We start from the raw sequence: 20475 nt of genomic DNA on the forward strand, positions 1-20475 counted from the left end.
TTTTTCTTCGATTAATGTGGGAATTTCTAGCCCCCACAGCGAACGTGGTGCCTCCTTTCAAGGCTGTTTTAATAATATAATAGATAGATATGTCAACACACATATATAGCAAAAACTGATTCGTATAATTTATTTTGCAAATTATCATGGCATTACAATACCATTCACATCCCTAGGTGTTTTGTAATCCCATACAATCCACAGTTAATAAATCAAATCTAAAGTTAAAGTTCAATGTTGTAGTAGCTTGTAGGTGATGTATCTGCTGTAATCTAATTGCATAGACTTAATCTTAACCTAACATGGTCACCTCTGTTACTAAATACTAATTGCGAAATTGATCTATACACTGATCATTTTGTGAAGCCATTGATTGATCTTGATTTTCTCTTCCCTAATCTGTCATTTTTCTTCTGAGAACTGCTAGAGCACGATATCCCGTGTAACGGGATAGATTATAATGAGTTAATGACGAGTTGTTGCCCCATCAACCATGCGCATGTGTCCCCACACGTCTGTATCTGTTCCTCCCACACATACGCATCGCTCTCCCATGCCCTTCACGTGTCCGTTGCGCTCCCCCACGCATCCATGCGCTCGCATTGAGTCCCCACACAACTTTCAGGTATCAGATCCGATACTTGATACCTGAGGTACCAGATCTGGTTGGTACCCATATCAGATCCGATACTTGATACCTGAGGTTCCAGATCTGGCTGGTACCCGTATCAGATCTGATACCTATGGTATCGGATCCGGTACTTGATACCTGAGGTACCAGATCTGGTTGGTACCCGTATCTTGATACCTGAGGTACCAGATCTGGTTGGTACCTGTAACGGATCTGATACCTATGGTACCAGACTACTAGATCGGGTTGATACCCAAGGTATCAGTCTAGTACCATAGGTATCAGATCCGATAGGGATATTAGATTCGATACTTGAGGTATCAGACCTGGTACCCACGGGACTATGGTTGGTGGTACCTAGTCTGGTATCGGTACTTGATATCTGAGGCACTAGATCGGGTTGATACCCAAGGTATCAGTTTGGTACCATAGGTATCAGATCTGATACTTAGAATATTAGATTCGGTATTTGGGGTATCAGACCTGATACCCATGGTACTAAGGTTGGTACCAACCTACCTGGTCTGGTATCCACGAGGTATCAAGACCAGTAGTTGCGTATTAGGCTTGGTACAAAAAAAAAGTATCAAAGCCAGGTACCCAGAGGTATCATTTTGTACCAAACAAGTCATCTTCTTCCTCTCTCCAACACACTGTATCCTCATCCATCTGTTGATTCCTTAGTATGAAATCGAAGCAACAGCAAAAACAAGAACAAAAAAAAAGAGATGAGATTTGTGAGTAGATGCAGACGACAAACTACTAGAAAAGCCATATCCTCATATTATTCCTTCTTCCTGTGGACATCTAGCCGCATGCAGGCTCTGCCATTGTTGCCCGCATGTCGGCTTGCTGGGGACATCATCGATGGCCGGCTCAGATGGCGTTGCGGTCGATGCGGCGAGAAAATGACTCCCGATGGCCAGCGGCTAGTGGTCGTGGGCGCAGAGAGGGGGACAGAGGACGGAGGGAGTAGCTTGCGCGCGGTGGGTGGTGGACGACGTTGAATAAACGAGTCAAGATGAGGTGTGGGATATTGATCTAATGTCTATCCCATTTGAACGGCATGCTGTTCTATAGATTTTCTCTTTTCTTCTTGATGCACGGTACAAGCAGCAGCTAGGTCGTCGGTTTAGGTTTAACACTACGAACCCAGCGCAAGATCGATCGGTCATACGTAAGGTTTGGGGCTTATGGCGACACGCACTACGCCGGACCAGGTCATCTTTGACGGGCCCAAACCCTCACCTTTGACGGGTTTGGTCTTGGTCAGTGATTAGTGGTCACTGATGACAAAATCACCTGTGACGGGTGAAACACCCGTCACAGATAACCCATCTCTGACCGGTATATAAGTCATCTCTGACGGGTTAAAACTTGTCACCCGTCACAGATGAGTCATCAGTGACGTGTCGTAACTATCTGACCGTCACTGATGACTCATCTCTGACGGGTTGTAACTTACGACCGACAAAGCAAGAAATACAATTTTTGAATTTTAAACGCAACAAAAAAACCTCAAAAAAATATTTTGAATTTTACTAGCCTTCCTATACATGGTTACACATCACTACCTACAAATTCACAATTTTTCACACAATATAACTTGCATGCTACACGTGAGATTTGTACTCAAGACCTCAACCTCCTTATAGAGCTCCCTTACCAACTCACCTACTCAGCACATATTGATTACTCACCCAATGTTATTATTTTGTCTATGCTTGTCTGAATCATTTAACGTATATTTAACACCCTAAATGACTTCAAATGAAAATATTATCAACTAAATAGTTATAGATCTCATCGTGTTTTATAACTTTTACATAGAAAATATCTTCATCCGATGTTGTTTGAAGCATTCAAAATTTCATTTTTCAAAATATATCTTACTTTATAACATGTATTTTGAACATGTAAACTTTGTGAAATGAAAATATTTTCAATTATAATGTTGTAGATCTGGTTGAGTTCTATGACTTTGATATGGGGCATGTATCCATCCATGTTATTTGAAAAAGAAACTCAAAATTTTGTTTTTAAAAGTAGATCTGATCACTTGTAATGCATGTTCGGGGATGTAAACGATCTCTAATAGAAATGTTGTTAGTTATAAAGTTGTGGATATCATCGAGAGCTACAACTTTTATATAGGACATGTCTTTAATCCGAGGTTTTTTTGCAAAATTTAAAAATTTGAATTTTCACTCGTCACTGACGGGTCATAACTACCACCCGTCAGAGATAACGTTATCTGTGACGTGTGTTAGTTAAAAACCTGTCAGAGATAAGTGGTCTCTTTTGTAATGGTTCATAATACTACACCCGTCACACATGTTATCTGTGACGAGTCATGGTTGTGACCCGTCACAGACGATCTGTGACAGGTTATAAGTGCAAGCCGTCACAGACGACCTCACATCTGTGACGGGTCCTCCCTGGTAGCCATATATTGAAGAGGATATTTTTTCGGCCCGTTAGAGATGACTCATCTTTGACGAGTTGCGTTGACCCGTCACAGATGACTCGTCACTGAAGCCCGGATCTGTAGTAGTGACGCGTGCTAAACCGATAAGATTTAAGTTGGTTGTTAACCTATCAAACCACCTTCTAGTTCTTATGTCTAATTCCCGTTAGAAAGAACGTTAGAATTATTTCCCCTTTATTTTATTCGACACCATACCAAACGGATCAACCAACAGGAATCACAAGTTCACAACATGAGACATCGAATGGATTGAGTAAAGAGGACTCATTGCGCGCGCACATAATCTGCGGTGAAACCAGCAAACTTAACGGATTTGAACGGCACCCCTTCGGACGATATCGTCGGTGAGCCTCTGGAACGCCGTGGACGACGACCCGCCCTCCTCCACGGCCTTCCGGCAAACGGCCCTCGTCTCCGCCGCCTTCGCCCTCGCCTTCCTCCCCTCCTCCGACGCGTCGTCCATCAGCGACCTCACCGCGCGCTCCAGCTCCGCCGCCTCCACGAAGTTGTCCCGCCTCCTGTCCATGCCGAGCGGCACGGCGACGCCCAGGTGGGCGACCAGGGTGAACGCGTTGAAGTGCTGCTCGGCGTCGAGCGGCCATGGCAGCACCGGCACGCCGAACCAGAGGCTCTCCAGGATGGAGTTCCACCCGCAGTGGGTCACGAACCCGCCCACGGCGGCGTGCGCGAGGATCTCCTTCTGCGGCGCCCGCGTCGGCCACACGAGCCCCCTCCCCTTGGTCCTCTCCAAGAACCCCTCGGGGAGGAGCTCGTCGAGCATGGCGTCCGTGGGCACCCGCTGCCCATGCCGGCTGTCCTTGGGCGGGCCGCGCAGCACCCACAGGAAGCGGTGGCCGCCGCTGCGTTCCAGCGCGGCGGCTATCTCCCGCACCTTGGGCGGCGGCAGGAGCCCCTTGCTGCCGAAGCAGAGGAAGAGCACGGACGCCGGGGGCTGCGCGTCGAGCCACCGCACGCACTCGTGCGGCTGCTCCTCCGGCGGCGGGGGGAAGGAGAGCACCGGGCCGATCGGGTACACCGTCGGCGCGGGGACCCCGCGCGTGCACCGGCCGTCGGCGATGGCGGCGAGGACGCTCTGCTCGAGCTCGGCCGCCGTGTTGACGATGACGCCGGTGGCGTTCATGTAGCCCCTGCCGGTGGCGACGAACCAGTCGTACGTCGACTTCTTCCTGTCCAGCATCGTCGACGGGAGCGCGGACGGCGGCACCGGCGGCAGCCCGGGGATGCGGATCGCGCCGTCCATCTCCTCGAACTCGACGGCCACCTCCTCGTCGAGCCCCGGCGAGCGCAGCAGCAGCGCCAGCATCGACGCGCTGCAGGGGAAGTACACGTAGCCCGGCACGCCGAGCTCCCGGGACACCTCGAGCGCCGGCGTGCAGAAGATGTCGGTGACGAGCGCGGCCACGGGGCAGTCGAGCCCGGCGATGGCGGCCCTCACGTTGGGCGCGTGGCTCCGCAGTATGCGGGAGATCCACTCCTCGACGCCGGTGTGGCCGGTCGGCATGTCGACGGCGGGGAGGTGCCGGAAGCTGATGTCGTCGGCGCCGGAGGCCTCCTCGCGCTTCACCTGGGCCGCGATGTCGACCGCCGCATCCGGCGTCGGCGCCGGCATGAGGAGCACGGTGACCGACAGCGCGCCGCCGCTGCCGCGGAGCAGCCGCTTGCCGGCCTCGATCATGGGCATGAAGTGGCCGGCGCCCCACACGGGCAGCAGCACCACCGTCGGCTTCGCCATTGATGGAGGCGGCGACTGTCCTGCTACTGTGCGAATTATAGAAAGTTAGCTGAGGAGTTGTAGATTAGGGCTGAGCCAATTATAGAAAGTTAGCTGAGGCGTAGTTTGCTGCAATGGTTTTGCTACGTAACTATTGTATTAACGAGCTATTAAATTGCCTATAAATAAATTGAAGCTAGTAGTTGACTATACTATTAAACTTACTCTTAGGGTGTGTTCGGCAGTTGAGGATGGCAATCCATCCCTCCTGCACGTAAAATGGAGCGGCCTTTTAACACGTGATTAATTAAGTATTAGTTATTTTTTTAAAAAAAAAAGATCAATGTGATTTTTAAAGCAACTTTCGTATGGAATTTTTTTTAAAAAACACACCGTTTAATAGTTTGAGAAGCGTGCGCACGGAAAATGAGAGAGGTGGGTTAGGAGGAGGGAGTGTAATTTTATTGAATTTGTACGTGGATTTGACCTCGTGACACTCACATCACGTGCACACACAACCCCACTAAATTGGACGTGACTCCCACTCGTGCGCCCGATGGGAGGAGGTTAAAATCGGGCGCTGACGTCAGCGTCCGATTTACGTGTAAAACTACTTTAAACTGATTTTTCTCTTAAATTACTTATCCAAATCATGATCCGATTGCACCATTAAATTCGTTGCAATTAAATCTTCAAAACAAGACCACACATAAATATATTCCGACGAAAAAATATTTTAGCTTATTATTGAATTATTTACTCATTATTTTTAAATGTTACACGATGTTTCATTAGGTATATCGGAATTGTTTCACTAAGTAGATCGAAAATGTTTCACTCGTTTAAATCGGGTGTTGTTTCACCTTATATAAAAACAATATTTCAGCAAATAACGAAAGAATGTTTCAGTTAACTGCAACCTTAGATCTATACATAGTGAAACATTGTAAGTATACTAGGTGAAACATTTTTCGGTGGAACAAAAAATAAACCAAATTCCCTTAATAGGGGGTTTTCAAAATATGTGGTTTTTTGTTGCAATGGAATGTTTCGTTCACTGTAACATTAGATCTATACATAGTGAAACATTGTGAGTACATTAGGTGAAACATTTTTGGTGGAACAAAAAATAAACCAAATTCCAGAGTTCCCAAAATATGTGGGTTTTTTATTGCAAAAGAGTATTTTAATTCACTGCAACATTAGATCTATAAATAGTGAAACATTGTAAGTACACTAGATGAAACATCTTTTGTGGAAAAAGGGGATAGAGAAGTGGGTGGGCCCAGCAGGTGCGCACGTGGGGGGAGGGGCGCGCGGGGGAAGCGCCCGATCCGGCTCCCCCTGCGCCGGACGACCGGCTTTAAGCATTTTCGCACTAAATTACATATGTTTTTATTTAAATGTTCATTACTTATATCAACTTACCTATATAATTTTAGAACTTACAGTGTAAATACACTAAAATTACATACTCCCTCTGTCTCCTAATATAAGGGATTTTGACATTTTGCTTGCACTGTTTAACCATTCGTCTTATTAAAAAAATTTGAATTATTATTATTTTTTACTTACTTTATTATTCAAAGTACTTTAAGCACAACTTTTCGTTTTTTATATTTGTACAAATTTTTTGAATAAGAAGAGTGGTCAAACAGTTCAAGCAAAATGTCAAATATCTTATATTAGGAGACGGAGGGAGTATGTATTTTTGATACATGTTGACTATTTTTTTATAAAAAATACGACGATAGTCCCTTTGTGCAATTAGTTTTGTCAGCATAAATTTGTTGAACATGATAAATGTCTACAATGCTTTTTTTTATGAACCGGCATAAAAGAGTAATATAAAAGAAAAAATAGGGGCCTACCTGTCATATTATTCATGAAAAATATTCAACATTTCTTTACATTGTAAGTCCGAAAACAAGCCCATTCACACCTTTATTGGTATGCAAACTCTCACCCGATAACAACTAATAGTATCCTGATTGGGTTTGCGTGTAAAGAAACACAGATTTTAAAGCAGCATCAACGGTCAAAAAAATCTAACTACCAAACAAAATACAAATTTGTGGTCACACAAATATAGCGTTTCCGAAAACTACCTAAGCAATTGCAAAATGTGATTTACTTGCTTCTGCTGAAGCTCAACTGTTCACGGTTTTACCTCTTTCTTTACTTTTGCTATAAGAGATAAGACAAACACAGTTTGGAAGACTTCGATTTCTTTCCTTCAAGACCTTCAACATCGTTAAAGGTACTCCCTCCGTCCTATAATATTTTGAGTTTTTACATGTACTATTTGACCACTCGTCTTATTCAAAAAATTTTAAAATTATTTTTTTTTACTTACTTTATTATCCAAAATACTTTAAACACAACTTTTCATTTTTTATATTTACATAAATTTTTTTAATAAGACGAGTGGTCAAACACTAAAAACAAAAACTCAAAATCCCTTATATTATGAGACGGAGAAAGTATAAAATATCAAAATTACTGTTACCCCAACTAATAATCAGAGACAGCCACTGATTAACACACGCGACACCATACTTACACCCCTACGAATTCATCCCTAACACACATTCAAATAGATAGATACCAACGACGCATTGCTAATCTCAATCTCATTGAAATCCTCTTGAAGTCCACATGCACGTGCATGCATCCACGATCTTACCATCACATACACTATTTGCAGTGTGCTCTGTTCTTTACTGTACATGCGAGGTCAGCTACAAATTATTCAAAACTCTGTAGTGTGTTTTTACAGAGAGTGAGTTATTGAAAAAAAAAACAGTTGTTATTGAACTAGTACTGTACTACTTTTTCTTTCCCTCGAGTTTGTTAGGTAGGATGTGTGGTGAGGAACCGAGGATCGTCCATCCGTATCGTTAGTTGGGTTGTCATGTTTTTCTCCCCTTCATATGGTCCGTGCCTGTGGAGCCCGAGGTCTTTGCATTGGAGCAAGTTCTATAATATAGTGGGTCCTGAACTCCTGATATAGTGGGTCCTGATTACGGTTAAGACAGTTATAACTCATTTCATGACAATTTCACCTGACTTATGGGTCCTTCCATCCATGTACTCGCGCCTAATTGGTCGGAGGTGTGTTTCCTCGCATGATGGGTGTGTTTTCTCCTTAAAATACCCGCATACACATATTTCATCAACATTAGTGAAATTGATTAGTAATAATCTCTACCACTAAGTTGGATACTGTCAGGGTTACGGATGAGACATACATCCTATCCTACGATTAACCAAGTATACTGGATTGGTATACCCCATATCTTATGATTTGTTTCCGTATGCGATAAGGAAATATATAAAATATTACGGAAAATACCCTTACAGGCTAGTAACTATCAGAATCCTACTCGGAAAAGATAGGGATAATTCTATATCGTGGAGGGTTTGTTGTCTCCGGGTTCTACTTGAAGACTAAGGCAATTCACAGTATAAAGGCATACTCCTTGAGGAGTTCATGATCATCGAATCATAGCGCCAGCACACCCACCATATTCTATGAAACCAGAGGACGCCAGCCAAAGCTGCCGGGAGATCTCGTTGAATCATCTCGACAAGGATCTCGCCGGTATTGTCGGATCCATCTGTTCTCTTTGTATTCTATGGTTTTCCATATCAATCCCATATAAACTGGATTAGAGCTATTACTTCACGAGGGGCCTAAACCAGTATAATCCTTATCTTTTATACGTTATGATGTCGTATCGTGTAGAACCTTGTACCAACGTACTCCAATACCCTATTTATCCGGTCTACAGATATCCTCCGTCGACAGATACCATATTTTATTTCATTATATGCAGATATTGGCGGTTAGATATTATGATTTAAGGACTGTCAACACCAGATTCAGTGCTCACCATTGCAGCCACAAACAGCAAGAGGCATGGGAAAAGCAAGAGGGTAGAAGATTGCAATTGCTCTATTCATCCCCCTTCATCTCTTTCTTTCATCCTCTCATCTATGGCCAAAAGAGCTCCAGGTCAGGGATTGCAATTCCTCTCTGTCTCAAATTGCAACGGAGGAAGAGCACGTGAAGATGACAGCGATTGTGCCATTGCCGCGGATTGGTGGAAGGAGGCGAAGAGGGATCATCAGCGCACTGTGCGGGATGAGGAATCTCGCGAATCGTGACTGCCGCTGCCACAGGAGAGAGGGGAGCGATCGGGAAAGCAGCCACTGGATCAACCAATGTTGTTGACCATGAACCCTAGGCCGCCTAATCGCCGGCGTCCACCGATCCGGAAATGAAGAGGATGGAGAGGAGAGGGAGAGAGGGGCGGTACCGGGCGTAGAGGGCGGCTGCCGGCTTCCCCTCGCCTTAGAGTGGCCAGATCTGCCAGCGAAGAGGCCGAAGTCACCGGATCCGGCGGTCCCGGCCTCCTCGTTGGCGGATGCAGCGGCGGAAGCGAGAGGATGGCGACGGCAATGGCCCGCGTGCTGGGCGGCGGCAGGCACGGTAGCAGAGAGTGCGCGGGGGAGGTCATCACTTGCGGGAAGAAGAGAATGAGGGGGGCGGCACGCGGTGGCGGCCATTGCTTAGGCAGGAGATAGAGCGGAGCGAGAGAAGGAGAGGAGGCAAATGAATGGTGGCGGCTAGGGTTCGAGGAAGGGGGTTAGGGTTGTTTTTGTTTTGCAAAAACACTCTTAATCTTCTAGTTTTCAGAGCACGGTTCGATTTTCCAATTTTTCGCTTCTTCGTATAGAATATTGTTTTCTACAGAGGTCCTCTAGGTAAGGACGCAAAAGTTAGAACTAAGGACCTATAACAAATTATCAGGTAAATCAAGGACGTTTTTGCAAAATCGCCAGTGAGTACACGGACGCAGGAGAGCTCACAAAAACTAACCGCCATCTAGCGCTTCGCTGACGCGTCGACACGCGCTGGTGGCCACGCCAGCGCCAAACACAGAGGAAGCGTTAATCCTAGCTAGTTTGAAGTATTCCAATTGTTGTCACATGTTCTCTCCAGAACCCTGTAAAATCAAATTCAATCCTTATCTATTATATACTAACTCTATTAAATTTCCTATAAACGCTCTCAAACCGTCACGTGGCGCTCCTATAAACGCTCCTAAATCACCACGTGGCGTGTTAACATCCAACCATCGGTTTTCATTTAATCTGGTGGACCCATTATTTTTAACCATTAGATCTTTATTTAAAAAACCAAATCAATCTATCTCAGAAAAATCCCACGTTGCCATGTCCCCATGGACCGGTACATCCGTACGTCCGATGTACGTACATATCCCCTCTACGTACTTTTCTTTTTCCTTCTTATATACTTAGATTGGATGAAAAACTAAAAAGTTCATGTTAACCATATGTTTTAAGTTGTAAACATATATGTTATTTTAAGTTTTATTCTAAATAGCGCATCTCATCGAAACATCCATAAAAATATTAATAAATTAAAATTATAAACTATATGATTGTATATCACAATTAAATTGGACTTATATTTTAAAAAACAATTTAAATTGTGAGTAGCATTTTAAAAATTTACTCACTCCCTACCATGTAATACTGATATATCCGAATGACATTATTAAATTATTAGGAGTAAGCTGAAACAAACAATTAGATTATTATAATCTATAAGCCAGATTGGTATAATCTAATAATCTCCTTTGGAGGAGCTTTTTTCAGATTATTGGGTGACTAAAGACACACTACCCTTGTATGCCTCCAATAATACAGAGAAATAAACAGCTCGCAGTTTATTGTATGTCAGCTTATTATAATACAACTTAGAGTAATATGATTTTTTTAATAATCTAGATCACAATAATCTTAAGCTGAAATAAACAGGACCTAAACAGAACCATAGCCATACACTACAAGTCTGCAAGACTACACCCAAGCTCTCCCCACCTTGACCCATATAACCTCATAATGGCGCCATGGTGGAGATTCCCATCTCTCCCAGCATGCAGCTCTTAAACCGACCGCGGGGTAACGATTTTTTGTAGGCGGGATGTCTCTTCCAGAAAAATCAATTTTATAGTAGTGTGGGCTTCTAGCTCGTTAGGATACCGAGCAAAGCTGATCCAGAGATAGCTCGATATCCACCCTACCGCCAAGCAGAACATATTAACAAATTACTAGCACGGCCATAAAAGTGCACGGGTTAGAATCTGCTTGTTTTGAAAGATTTATTATTGAACAATGAACAAATATGCATATACGCACATATTAAACGCCAGTACAGACGTACACGTATAGTCGATAGATAGAATCTCTAACCCGTGCATTTTAAAACGTACACATGTCGACGTGTAGACGTGTAGACGCAGTCACGCAAAGCCGCATGGGCGTTTCGATTTTGGCCAGCTCTGCACTGCACAGTCGTCAGTCGACGGATTTTCAGTCCTTTCAGTTTCGCTTCTTCGGGACATTAACGGCACCTCGCCGGATTTCCTCGGTGAGCCTCTGGAACGCGGCGTCAGACGACCCGCCCTTCTCGACGGCCTTCCGGCACGCCGCCTTCACGGCCACGGCCTTCTCCCTCGCCTTCCTCCCCGCCTCGCCGTCCCCGCCGCCCAGCAGGGTGCTCACCGCGCGCTCCAGCTCCGCCGCCTCCACGAAGTTGTCCCGCTCCCGGTCCAGCCGCAGCGGCACGGCGACGCCCAGGACGGACACCAGCAGGAACGCGTTCGCGTGCTGCTCGTTGTCGAGCGGCCATGGCAGCATCGGCACGCCGAACCAGAGGCTCTCGAGGATGGAGTTCCACCCGCAGTGCGTCACGAACCCGCCCACGGCGGCGTGGGCGAGGATGTCCTTCTGCGGCGCCCGCGTCGGCCACACGAGCCCCCTCCCCTTGGTCTTGTCCAAGAACCCCTCGGGGAGGAGCTCGTCGAGCATGGCGTCCGTGGGCACCCGTTGCCCCGGCCGGCTGTCCTTGGGCGGGCCGCGCAGCACCCACAGGAAGCGGTGCTCGCTCCGCTCCAGCGCGGCGGCTATCTCCCGCACCTTGGGCGGCGGCAGGAGGCCCTTGCTGCCGAAGCAGACAAGCAGCACGGACGCCGGGGGCTGCGCGTCCAGCCACCGCACGCACTCGTGCGGCTGCTCCGGCGGCGGGGTGAGCGCGATCACCGGGCCGATCGCGTACACCGTCGGCGCGGGCACCCCGCGCGTGCACCGGCCGTCGGCGATGGCGTCGATGACGCTCTGCTCGAGCTCCGCCGCCGTGTTGACGATGAAGCCGGTGGCCTTCATGTAGCACCTCCCGGTTTCGAGGAACCACCTGTAGGTCGACATCTTCTTCTTGTGAAGCATCGTCGCCGGGAGCACGGACGGCGGCACCGGCGGCAGCCCGGGAATGTTCAGCGCGCCATCCATCTCCGAGAATTCGCCGGGCACCTCCTCGTCGAGCACCGGCGAGTACAGCAGCAGCTCCAGCATGACGGCGCCGGAGGTGAAGTACACGTAGGACGGCACGCCGAGCTCGGCGGCCACGTCGAGCGCCGGCGTGCAGAAGATGTCGGTGACGAGCGCGGCCACGGGGCAATCGAGCCCGGCGATGGCGGCCCTCACGTGGGGCCCGTGGCTCCGCAGTATGAGGGAGACCCACTCCTCGATGCCGGTGTGGACGGTCGGCATGTCGACGGCGGGGAGGTGCCGGAAGCTGATGTCGTCGGCGCCGGAGGCCTCCTCGCGCTTCACCTGGGCCGCGATGTCGACCGCCGCCTCCGGCGTCGGCGCCGGCATGAGGAGCACGGTGACCGACAGCGCGCCGCCGCTGCCGCGGAGCAGCCGCTTGCCGGCCTCGATCATGGGCATGAAGTGGCCGGCGCCCCACACGGGCAGCAACACCACCGTCGGCTTCGCCATCGGTTGGATTCGAACGATGCTTCTGCTGCACGCTGTGCGGCTGCTTTGTATGAATCAGAATGTGTTCTTGTGCTTTTATATGTAAGCAACTTCTGGACAGTCAAGGGGGAAAAATATCGAGAAACAACTACTTGCTTCATTCAAAATTTGAACATTTCGAGCTATGTATGTGAATAAATCGTTTCTGGTTTGTTTTTGTCTGAGCATGTAATTTTCAACTAGTACCACGTAAAATTTGAAGCAGAGGGTACACGAATATGTATAGAAGGAGACTGGGAGTAGATACTAGCTAGAACCACGTTTGGCAACTACTCCTACCAACTACTCCCCCATCTCATTTTAAGGGCCTGTTTAGTTCACGAAAAGAAATTTTTTTATGTCACATTGGATATTTGACTGGATGTAGGAAAGGGTTTTTGACACGAATAAAAAAACTAATTTCATAACTCGCCTGAAAACCGCGAGACGAATCTTTTGAGCCTAATTAATTCGTCATTAGCACATGTCGGTTACTGTAACACTTATGGCTAATCATGGACTAATTAGCCTCAAAAGATTCATCTCGCGATTTCCCCCATAACTGTGCAATTAGTTTTTTTTAATCTATATTTAATGCTTTATACATGTGTCTAAAGATTCGATGTGATGTTTTTTGGGAAAAACAGGCCTAAGTGTAGTTGTGTGTTCTTGTGTTCAACATTTGACCGCCAATCTTTTTTAATTTTTTTATAATTAGTATTTTTATTGTTATTAGATGATAAAATATGAATAATACTTTATGGATGACTTATTTTTAAAAATAATTTATAAATTTTTCAAATAAAATAGACAGTCAAACATTAAATAGGAAAACCCACAACTGTATTTAAAATGGGACGGTGGGAGTAGCAGTTGTACTAACAAAAAAACGTACCTTTCTTTCTTTCAATTTTATGCTTGCAAAATTCTTCAACGGACATACTACATGTTTGATTACGGGTTCTAGTCTTATATTTATAGAAGAAACTATTAGAATTATCTTCCAAAAAATACTAAAAATGTATCTATAAAAGTTTTTTATGAAAAATATATATAGTAATTATATTTTCCACATATATAAGAAACATTTGGTTATTTGTTTATCTACAGGTTAAAATTCAAGATCAAAAGTACGTACTTCCTCCGTTTCACAATGTAAGACTTTCTAACATTTTCCACATTCATTTAGATATTAATGAATCTAGATATATATATGTGTTTGGATTCATTAACATCTATATGTATGTGGACAATGCTAGAAAGTCTTACATTATGAAATCGGATGGAGTATTTTAGAACGGCGTACTGTATTGGATCTTAGGGATGATAATGTTGCCTGTACCGCCTATATATGCTCCTCAAGGACCACAAGGAGGTATTATAGTCAGGAGTGTACCAATATTTGTTACCAGTAGGTGTAGTACGAGATTTGTCGCCACAAATCAATGTGTTAGGTTGGATATGCGGTGGGAAACGGAGCAGCGCACAGCTGCTTTTCAAGTGGAACTCACGTGAAATCGGGCCATTATGAACGACGGCGACCAATAAGCTTTGCCTTCGGTTTAGGAGTTGCTCCCTCGCACCCATAAAAAAAAGAATTTAGAATTAGATAAAACTAATTTAGAATTAGATATGACACATTCTAATACAATAAATTTGAACGAATATATATTTAGATTCGTATTAAATATATCATATTTAGTATTAGATTGGTTTTTATACTCCCTCTGTCCTATTTTAAGTAAAACTATGTGTTTCCGCGCCCAACTTTAGTTGTTCGTCTTATTTAAAATTTTTTTTGTAATTAGTATTTTTGTTGTTATGAGATGGTAATACATGAATAGGACTTTATGCGTGACTTATGTTTTTGAATTTTTTTTTAAAAAAAAATTAAATAAGACGGACGATCAAAGTTAGGTGTAAAAACTTATGGCTGTATGTAAAATAGGACGGAGGGAGTAGGAGGGAGTGAGTACACCCGCTCGAGTCACAGCCAATAAGGCAATAATATTGGGCACAATCTTTCGCAAACGTGGACAAATGTAGTCCGCTCCCCACAACAGAAGTCGATCGCCCGCATGCGGTTTCCGAACGATCAAGTGTCACTCTCATTGTTTTAATATAAAACACATATCCTTTTCTTTTTTTTTTAGGACATATCATTCCTTTACATTACATACTACATTCGTTCTAAAATATAGCTATTTCTAGCACATTATCTTATCTTAAAATAAAGTTATTTTTTCACCTACCTTTTCCTCTCAACCAATCACAACTATTCTTCTTGACATACTCTCTTTTCAACCAATCACACACTTCCTCTGATCATTATTACTTACTTTATTAATACTCGTGCCAACCTAAAAAAATATCTATATTTTGGGATAGAGAAAGTAGTATACGGAGTACTATACCCATTTAAGGTTGTGTTCTGTCAGGGTTACGGTAAGGCATACCCTTTACCCTTCGATATACGTCACGTATCGATATGGCATGCCTGCGCGTATATGGACGTTCTCTGTATACATTAAGGAAATCCTTCACGGAGTTTGCAGATGGAAAGAGTCCCACTCGGACAGGACTGGGTCGTCAATATATCGTGCATGGTCCGATGTCTCCGAGTCCTACTTGGAAACCGCCTAACCTGCGATATAAAAGGGACTTCCTGGGAGGACCTAAGGATCGAATTTCATAGCCAACACAACCACCACAGCCTACGAAGTCGGAACCTGCAGGAGCCAAGTCGCCGGAGGATCTAGTCGGACCAACTCGATTACGATCTCGCCGGTTTCATCGAGTTCCATCGTTCCTTTTATAACCTGTGATTTCCATCATATAATCCCATATCAACTGGATTAGGGCTATTACCTATCAAGGGGCCTGAACCAGTATAATCTTCGTTTTCTGACCGCTTGATGTCGTATTACGTAAATCCTTGTACCAACATACCCCAATACCCTTTATATCCGGTCTACGGGTATCACCCGTCGACATGTTCGATACCAGGAGTTCCCAACTTCCCATCTTGTTTTCCGCGCGCACGTTTTTCAAACTACTAAACGATGTGTTTTTTTTAAAAAAAGTTTATATACGAAAGTTGCTTAAAAAAATCATATTGATCATTTTTTTAAAAAAAATAGCTAATACTTAATTAATTACGCGTTAATGTACCATTTTGTATTCCGTACGTGGGTGATGGGTTCCAACACCCACCACCGAACACATCTTCAAGGTCCCATCATATGGCATGTTTGGATGTGGCTTGAGCTTAGACCTTCCAGCCAAACACAGTGCGGTCCGCAAGAGAGTTGGATTATCAGTGGTGACTAATTCCGTGAACTCTCTAGTGGTGTACATAGAAGATAATAATCCCAATACCACAAACTAGAAGCTACAATCACCATACACATTCCAACAGATGGAATGGTTTTGCGGCTTTGCCTAATAATTGAAAAAGGTTTATTTGGCTGATTAACCTAATAATATAACTTACCGATGAGGACCTAAAGATCAAGATCAAATACGAGCATGTAAAATAAAAAAATAGCGTATAATTAATTAAATTTTAATTATTTTGAACTCGAAAATTGGATTTATCTTCTATTTCCAAACAATTTCTACATATTATACAAATATTTAACAATTTAAAAATTATGCTAATAAAAATTGAAATAAACTATGGATCTTAGTTGAAAAATGAGTTCGCGGCTAAATACGTATCCACAATAGTGAAACCGAGCTAAACAGAAGTGAAAATTAAGCCCATGACTTCAATTTTTCAGCTAGGACGGTGTGCCCAAAATGATTACGGGTCATGCTTGCCAGACGAACGCCAACCTGGTGGCAATTTGGCAAGCATGCAACCAGGACCGTTTATCTACAGATGCAAAGTGTGTACTTACTGGATGTCCTAAAATATAAAAATCTAAAATTAGTTGGGATATTAACTAATACTACGAATCTAGACAGACTTCTATCCAGATTCTTCGAGCATATAACCCTTGATCCATGTCACTGCAAATATACCAGTTCAGAAAAATGCCACCACTATTCAGCATATCGGCTACGTGCCACTTGTATTGTTCCTAAATTTGTTCCATGCCACTATGTACCCATGTACGTGCTTTTTCTTTTTCACGGTTTCAGCTTACTGTATTTTCGTACGGACCGAATTGCCCCTATCTCGGGTGCCGGATTTGACTCCGGCGCCACCTCCGACTCCAACACCAGCATGATGAGGCCGCGCAGGATGGTGAGCTCGTCAGGTTAGTGTTAACATTGAAATTTGGTAAGCTCCGAATTCATTACCTGCTAGAATCAGTATCAGCTTCAAAGTCCTCGAATCGGCCGATAGGAATTATCAAGTCGTCAATAGTTGGATTATTGCTATATTCGGTTAAGAATGTTGATCAATTAAAGGAAGTTTATCTAGAAAAAACTGAGTTCAAAGAGGATGCGGCATGACAGTTTATCTATTAATTAGGTAGAGTCTATTAGTTTTCTTTCATCTTTAGGTAAGTGTGTTTAGTGTCCAATAAGGACTTTATGTTTTCCTTTTATCCTTAGGAAAGTTTATTTCTTGTACAAGAAGGGTTAGTATCTACCCAGGGGTATAAATATGTACACCTAGGTGTTAACGACCAAATTTGGTAAATTATAGATCAGATTTGGAGTAAAAGTCGAAGCGGATTTGGAAAGAGTTCGTTTCTCGGAACCAGAGTGCGCATCAGCTACCGTCTGCATCAGCTGATACTGAATCGGACAAGGAGAAGCCAATGTAGCCGATTTCAGTAAGATAGTTCTAGAGTCATTGCTGGGATCAGTTGAGGTGCTGCACAAGTATTGCCACGTATGGATTGAGTCCAAAGAAGGCAATTGTATCTATTAATTAAGATATTCTGGTAGCTTTCTTAGAGATATTTTCGGTAAGAGTCCGCCTAAGTGACTTGTTCGTATTTTAAGTTGTAACAGAGATAGAGTCGTGTCCGGCAAGGACATATCATGTATTTTGGGTATAAATATGACCCGAGACCGTCTAAACAGATAACATCAGTTCAATAACACTTTCGGCGCATCACTACCTTTTTCTTTAATTGTTTCGACGAGTTTTTACTTTCGAGTTGGGCTGCATCGGTTTTGATCTCCGATGAAAAGGTAAAGCTTGTTATGGCGGCTTGCGTTCTCGGGATTAGTGCTTACATCTTCATGAAACTTTAATCTTGTTTATGTAAATCGTCGAGTTATCATATATGCTATATAATCTAGATCGATCTTGCTACCTAACTTTATCAGCTAGCCTATATCCTCGAAAACAGCTGATAGGATTAGATACTGACATCGAATTAGATTATATAGTATATATACCATCTTGAAAAGGTTGTCATCGGCTTGTTTAGATTTTATGTTTCTCTCTATGTTTAATGCTGCATCACTTAAGTTTGATCTATTAAGTAATATTTAGAACCATAATATCTAGCATGCTTGATGATTGCTAATAGAGATAGCATCGGGGTTTCAGCCAATCTTACCTGGTTTAGTTATGTTTTTCCTTATACGTTTACTTGATATACTAAATCTACCCTTAATATTGAGCACCCACTTGGTTGAAATATATTAAGCTTGTTATCGGTCTGTTGGGTTAGCCTGATATTAGATTGATTCCTGTTCGGTATAAAGTGGTATCGGAGTATTAGCCGATAAATGTTAGATTTGCTTCATCGGCTATGATATAAATATATATAATCTTTACTTTGAAGTACTTTTAGACATAGGTGATTTATACTGTATCGGCATGCTGTCTGATCTATCCCAATCACTTAGTTTAAACATATTTCGACGTACAGATTACATATCATTGATATCTACAACCTATCAAGTAGATCTAATTCTTTGTTTGTTATATACCTCACTGCCGATCTGATCCATGTTACATCAGCTCAGTGTTAAACGATACGTCATCGGCAGTCCAGCCAATCGGCTATCGTTTATAGATTTAACTTTGTTTTCTCTTTGTCTCTTGTTGGTTGCAGGATCAAACCAACTAGCACGCTTAGAACCCAAAAGCAAATCTTTGGACCTACAATAGAGTAAAGCAAATCTCTCAGGCCAGTGTGTGTTTTTTGCATCAACACCAGGGTCATTGTAAACTATCTCACAGATCAATACCCCTACTCTCGGCGCATCGCCACCCTCTTTTTCGAGGTTTTTCCTTATCATAGTGGAACTTGGCACCTGATGCGGGGCTGCATCGGTTTTCGATCTCCGACGAAGGGGTAAGTCCTATGTTCCGTCGGCCCTCGGCTACATTGGTGTTGTTCAAATCTGCATCGCTTTGACCTCTTGGATCGCTCTAGTTCGGTTGATATTTTTGCTTACCTATTTATCATATATCTTAGTTAATCTAGTTTAGCATCTTAATTTGATCATATCGGCTGAGATTCGTTTTAGGGGTTATGCTGGTATCGGCTAAATTATATTGCTAGATTAGATTAAATTAGGTATCCACAACTTTGAAAATTAGTCAAAGGCTTGATTGTTTAGATTTTATGCTTCTTTGCATATATTGCGATGCATCATCCCTAGTCGTGCTTAGAATCATAAAGGCTAACATGTCTTTGATTATAATAAGAATTTCATCGGGGTTTCAGCCGATGAGTTATATGGGCGTTGCATTCTGCTTACAAGTAAAACATACAAGTTGGTTTTAGCCGATTACAACAATAGATTTTCACTGTTTATCTAATCGTTTGAATTTAATGACATCGGACCTCTAACCGATGTATGCTTTAGATATGCAGCTGATTGATATATCTTGTCTATTTGTTCTGATGTTTATATATCTTGTCAGCTGGATGATCAAACTGATATTGTTGTTTTATTATCATCGGCCAGGTGGTACTAAACATGCGCACACGGTTCACATGGGCCACACAAGCCTCATCCTAATTGGGCCACGATGTCACATACACCCCCCCTCAAAGGGGTTGGAGGGACAAGCCCTTATAAGTTGGTTCCACCCTTACTAAACTAGCAAGGTGGTACTAAACATGCGCACACAGCTCACATGGGCCATACAAGCCTTATCCTAATTGGGCTAGGATGTCACATACACCCCCTTCAAAGGGCCCAACGTCCCTGTCGGTCCAACTCACCCATATAGTCACACAGGCATATATAGGCAAATGTCCAGGAACACACCCCCTCTTGGCGCATGTCCGTACGTCCAGTGCCGGTGCCATATGCCATATGCCCGCACACTAACCCGTACGCGCAACCGCGAGAGTCGGCTCTGATACCATTTTTAATAGCCCTCCCTCCAGAACCGCGTGGCTAGCCCCAACAGACGGGCAGTCCCACTTACACTTTCGTCCTCGCTTCATGTAAAATGATCAACTTGGGAATGGCATGGTTGGAGGGACAAGCCCTTATAAGTTGGTTCCACCTTGCTAAACTAGCAAGGTACTAATAATGTGGTACTAAACATACGCACACAGCTTATATGGGCTACACAGGTCTCATCCTAATTGGGCCAGGATGTCACGGCCATGGGGCGGGAGCCGATAGGCTTGATGGTGGCGACCTCGGAATGAAAGGGGGGCGTGGGGGAGGGGGGGAAGAGGCGAGTTGTTGCCGTCGTCGGAGTTGGCATCGGTGGCCTAGTCCACTTAGGCATCAGACGCGACGGGTGTGGTGGCCTCCCTCGTAGCTCTGCCGCGCGCGCCAGCATAGGAGTTA

General features: G+C 44.1%; 2 protein-coding genes across 2 annotated transcripts; both read right to left on the bottom strand.

Annotated features, from left to right (window-relative positions):
* Nucleotides 1–3271: 3271 nt before the first annotated feature.
* LOC127778713 (anthocyanidin 3-O-glucosyltransferase 2-like) lies at nt 3272–4902 on the bottom strand. Its single transcript, XM_052305335.1, has one exon. It carries the CDS (start codon nt 4870–4872, stop codon nt 3424–3426), a length of 1449 nt encoding a protein of 482 aa, XP_052161295.1. The 5' UTR covers nt 4873–4902; the 3' UTR covers nt 3272–3423.
* A 5707-nt stretch (nt 4903–10609) lies between these two features.
* LOC127778540 (anthocyanidin 3-O-glucosyltransferase 2-like) lies at nt 10610–12957 on the bottom strand. Its single transcript, XM_052305160.1, has one exon. It carries the CDS (start codon nt 12721–12723, stop codon nt 11266–11268), a length of 1458 nt encoding a protein of 485 aa, XP_052161120.1. The 5' UTR covers nt 12724–12957; the 3' UTR covers nt 10610–11265.
* Between the last annotated feature and the right edge of the window lie 7518 nt (nt 12958–20475).

The sequence above is a fragment of the Oryza glaberrima genome, chromosome 7 (genome assembly GCF_000147395.1).
Source record: "Oryza glaberrima chromosome 7, OglaRS2, whole genome shotgun sequence".
Classification (NCBI taxonomy): Eukaryota; Viridiplantae; Streptophyta; class Magnoliopsida; order Poales; family Poaceae; genus Oryza; species Oryza glaberrima.